The following is a 4965-nucleotide window of genomic DNA, read 5'->3' on the forward strand; positions in this document are numbered from 1 at the left end:
ACATCATATTTTAAATGCAGATTATTTTAAAGAAGAAAGTCAATGTCTTTTCTGGAATATGAGATTTTTAATCAGGAGCATACCTTTATGTAAGGCAGTAGTTTTGTATAGGAAGATGGGAGTAAGATTTGCTAATAGCAGCAGCCTTAAGTGAGGTCTACCAAAATTCTCTCATTTTGTAGGCAACATGTAAAATGAGTGAATTGAGTGTACTTTGATAGTGTAGTTAGATACTGAAACTCAGATTTATGCGTTCTTAGGAGACACCAAAAACATTTACCTATTAATTCTTTTTTTTTAAAAATAAACAAACAAAACCTCTGGCATTTATATTTATTCAGGTTCCTTTTTCTTTTTTTTTAAACCTTTATTTATCAAAAAAAAATTTAAAAGAAAACATTCCAAACAAAACAAAACAAAGGAATAAAAAAAACACAAATATCCTAAAACAACTACATTGCTTCCAATGTGCTCCTACCGTACCCCAGGAAATTAATGAACCATAGTCATTCCTGAGCATTCCCACACCTATTAATTCTTTGTTACTTCTACATCATTGTAGTGGATGATTTTTATACTCATACTGTATTCTTCTTCTTCTTATCCTCTTACTGAATATTCTTATTCAATATGAATCCAGTAATTGTATCTTTAGAAAGAATCCTTAAAGCATTAAAAATACTGTTTCTATTTAAATGATTTTTTTAACTTATGTAACCTGTTTGGAACCCACAAAAGCACTCCAGATTTTTTCATGGCTGTCTTCATTTCTCTGTTTCTCAGAGTGTAGATAATTGGATTCAAGATAGGAGTGACGATGGTGTAAAATACATCAAGGAACTTATCCACAGAGTGGTTGCTGAAGGGCCAGATGTAGATGAAGATGCACGGGCCAAAGAAGAGAATCACCACTGTAATGTGAGCCATCAAGGTGGATCGGGCTTTGGACTACCCAGTAGAAGAATGGTTCTTAATGGTAATGAGGATAAGACTGTAGGAGATAAGCAAAATTGTGAAACAGCTCAGGGAGATCATCCCACTGTTGGCAACAATGACAACCTGTACAATATATGTATCTATGCAGGCAAGCTTAGTAACCAGAGGAAGATCACAGAAAATACTATCCACCACATTGGGACCACAGAAAGGCAAGTTCACAACAAAAGGTATCTGAAGCCCTAAGTGAAGTAGACCTAAGAGCCATGAGGCCACTACCAGCAACATACACACCTTCTTGTTCATGATGGTCATGTAGTGTAGAGGCTTACAAATGGCCACATACCTGTCATACGCCATGAAGACCAACAGGACCATTTCAGCCCCGTCCAGTAAGTGAAGAAGAAAGAGCTGAGTAAAGCATCCAGCAAAAGAAATGGTCTTATGCTTTTTAACCAAGTTCACAATCATCTTAGGGGTGGCAAAGGAAGCAAGTATCATATCCACCAAGGAGAGGTTCCCAAGGAGAAAGTACATGGGGGTGCTCAGGTTAGGGGTGGAAAACACTGTGACAACAATGAGAAGGTTACCCAAAACTGTGACTACATAGATAGTACAGAAGAGTGGAAAGAGAAGAAACTGAATATGCTGTGAGCTGGTTAGTCCCAGCAAAATGAATTCTGACACTTGAGACTGATTGAATTTCTCCATGGACTCCACTGTATGGTTTGCATTGGAATGACCTGTAGCAAAAAAGAAGAGAACAGTAATACCATGGAGGTTGCCAAGCTGTTTTGTTCATGTTGATGATTCAACAATCTGTTCTGACTTTGAAATTGTATGTCATTCCCTGCTACCTCCAAATGGAGGTGATAAACTAAAAATTTCCCACCTCCGAGAAGACTCTAACCCTAGCTTATGAGGAATAACCTAACCAGATTTCTTAGTTGTCTTAAGCAATTCAGAAACCTGGTGGCATATGCTCCATCTTCATAGGTGAAAGATAATTCCATATTCAAGAAGTTTGTTTTGTGGGAAGTGGGATCCTTTATTCTGAATCCTTTGGGGAACAATGAGACTTTGCACAACTTCTTTAAAGTTCAAATTTTAAGTGAGTTTGGAAATTACCTTCTGTCCAAAACTACTTTAAGAAGTTCTGTTTTAGCTCTGAATCAATCCCAGAGTTTTGAATGGGCTACAATGCAGCAGATATAAAGTTGCTCTGGATAAAAGAGTGAAGTGAGATTTGGAGTGCACCAGACTGCTGTCTTTTCCCTCTTGGATTCCCAGCAACACTTAAGTGGGATTCGGATCTGGGCACTACTATGAAACCTCTCTGCTGGACATATTTTTATCTGAGGTGACTGTTACTCTCCATTTTCTGCTGTGGCTTAAAACCACTTTCCCATTAAGGTTATATAAAGCCAAGATGTTGCAAAGGCACCTTATGGGTTAAGCAGCAGGGATGAATGTTCAGAGTCTCTGAGAGGCCCCATCACTTTGAACAAGAGCCACACATTATGGACTGAGCATGAAAGATGTGAGAACAAATGATATTACCCGTGACATTTAAATGTCTTTCTTCCTGCTCTCATCTCCCATGCCACATCCCATCCCAAAGTATAAAACTGCATATTTGAATGACCAGATTTTCCATTATCTTCACTAGATCCCCACTCATAGTCATGCAAAGCATCACTGACTTGGAGATGAGAGGGGGCAGCACCCATTCTAGAAGTCTCAGATTGGGAAGAGCAGTCTGTTTGCCTTATACAGCCAAAATTGGTAAACCATGATGGCTCACTATGAAGAATGCTACATTGTGTGCATTTATGAGTGTGTGTGTGTGTGTGTGTGTGTGTTCCCTATTGCAGAAAACTGTACATGAGGAGATTGATTAATCACACAGTAAAGAGAGTACAGATTGAAAACTACAATAGCTGTGCTTAGCTGAATTAAGATGTGAGGAAAAGCAGCATGGTGTTGGAAAGAACAGTGAGCTAAAGATGGAAGACTGGGACTGAGAACCAACTCTGCCTTGAACAGCTGGTCCATCTTTCCCTCTGGGCCTCAGGTTTCCCATCTGTAAAACAAATTGATTGATCTCAATCTCTGGTTCCTATTCAGCTTCCAAATTTAGTGTGTCTATTATTTTTTCCCACTTAAGGTTTTTGTTGCTTATTAGCTAGTTTGATTTTAATTTTGAGTTAACTCACATAAGTATCAGATACAGCTTGTGTGACAAATTGTTGTCTAAAAGTTTCCTTCTCATTTGTGACATTTCTTTACCCTATATGCCCACTGTACTTTTAAATGCAATTTTATTGAGATATATTCATTTCATATACCATACAATCATCCAAAGTATACATCATTTGTTTACAGTATCAACATATAGTTGTACATTCATCACCACAATCAAAAATTATGCAATGCTTCACAAATCTGCGTGTCATTCTTTCACAGAAGCCATGATAATCTCTGAATTATTCCAATTTTGGTGTATATACTGCCAAAGTGAGCACCCTACTGTATGTTTTTGAGCTGAGGGTCCTATGCATTATTTTCTCCATGATGCTAATGTCACATGGTCATCTCTTCGTGCTTGTCCTCCCCTAAAAGTAAACTAGTCTCTAAAGTATTTCTCCACTTAAAATATTTCAAAACCTTTAAAGTGTTCAGAACTTTTCAGACTGGTCCTCCATTTCTCAGAATTTACCCTAAGGTAAAGATTATGGGTAGGCTATCAAATCCTCATGGCAACATTATTTACCTATAAAAATGTGATGCAGGATAAATGTCATACAATTAGTATTCACAATCATAAATGATATAGGAAATCCATAAGATGTTACATTGCACAGTGGATAGAATGATATCTATGAAAAGTATTTAAGAATATGCTATTTTTAAGTAAAAAAATACAGGTTACAAAATACTCTATACAGTATGATCATATTTTGTAAACAAATATGCATATAAACACATTTTTTATATATATATATGTATATACATATATATAAGCACACATATATAAAGAATTTCAAACCCAAAATGTACCTTCCTAGGATTCCCATGGGAAATGAAATGCTCATGCTCAGATGTTTACCTTAGAAGTAAGAGAGTATTAAGCAGAGATCTCAATATTAAGGATAAGAAACCAGAACAGATGAGTTTGTTTTTTATTCCTTAATCTAATTTGATGGCATCTTTATAATTTTGGAAATAATCTGCCTGAGGGACTGCAAGAAAGTTCTGTAAATGGTCATTGTGTGGCTAAAGACATAAAAAAAATTGGAACCTCAGAATAAGTTATCTAATGTTGAGGGTGGCTTCTTCAGGGAGATTAAATATAAATGGGTTTTTATTAATCCTACCCTATTCTACCCTCAAAAATCAAATGTCTTCTTATGCAAAAAAAACCCTTTTAAATATACATGATATTTTAAAATGTTAGAAAAATAGAAAGCAGGATGTTACTTAAAGATTGTTTCTGACAGATGTAAGTAGTAGCAAGAGTTCCACTAGCAGTCAGCTGGTGTTATACCTTGGCTTTTTCCAGAAACTCATACTCTGCCTTAGGAAAATCACTTCACATTGAAACCTGGAAACTAAGATAAAAAGTTAATGGAGAGCAAAAGAGAAAATGTATGAATATGCTTTATGAAGTTGAAATCCTATACATATAAGAGCCAAGATTATTATTTAGTATATTTGGCATGAGTACCTCCTGTATGCGTGAGTTATAGCCTAGTTTTATGAACTGAAGGCAGGAAATTCATTGAATAGGAATTGCAAAAAGAATATCACAGGCAGTCTACAGTGGCAGATGTTTATGGGGCCCTTGAGGGCAGTGTTAGTGCCACAGGAGGACCAAGGTACGGATAGTAGAGGGAAATGGTTTTGTGAGGGACTGTTGCAAATAGAATAAATCCCAGGACCCTGAGTCACAGATGGTGGGTGGTGGAAAGGTGGCTGTGAGAGTGTAAAATTGAGGCATGAGGTGCTTTTGAAGAAGAAGTAGGTTAT

General features: G+C 36.7%; 1 protein-coding gene and 1 non-coding gene across 2 annotated transcripts; both read right to left on the reverse strand.

Moving 5' to 3' along the window:
• Nucleotides 1-709: 709 nt before the first annotated feature.
• LOC119533431 (olfactory receptor 4K17-like) lies at nucleotides 710-1710 on the reverse strand. The gene is given in 2 exon segments (XM_037835472.1): nucleotides 710-747; nucleotides 750-1710. Coding segments are annotated over 2 exon segments (936 nt in total). The 5' UTR covers nucleotides 1648-1710.
• Nucleotides 1711-3357: 1647 nt separating this feature from the next.
• Nucleotides 3358-3461, reverse strand: LOC119533559. Its single transcript, XR_005216685.1, has one exon. It is a non-coding gene; the product is annotated as a U6 spliceosomal RNA (small nuclear RNA).
• Nucleotides 3462-4965: the final 1504 nt, after the last annotated feature.

This window comes from Choloepus didactylus, chromosome 4 (assembly GCF_015220235.1).
Source record: "Choloepus didactylus isolate mChoDid1 chromosome 4, mChoDid1.pri, whole genome shotgun sequence".
NCBI lineage: Eukaryota > Metazoa > Chordata > Mammalia > Pilosa > Megalonychidae > Choloepus > Choloepus didactylus.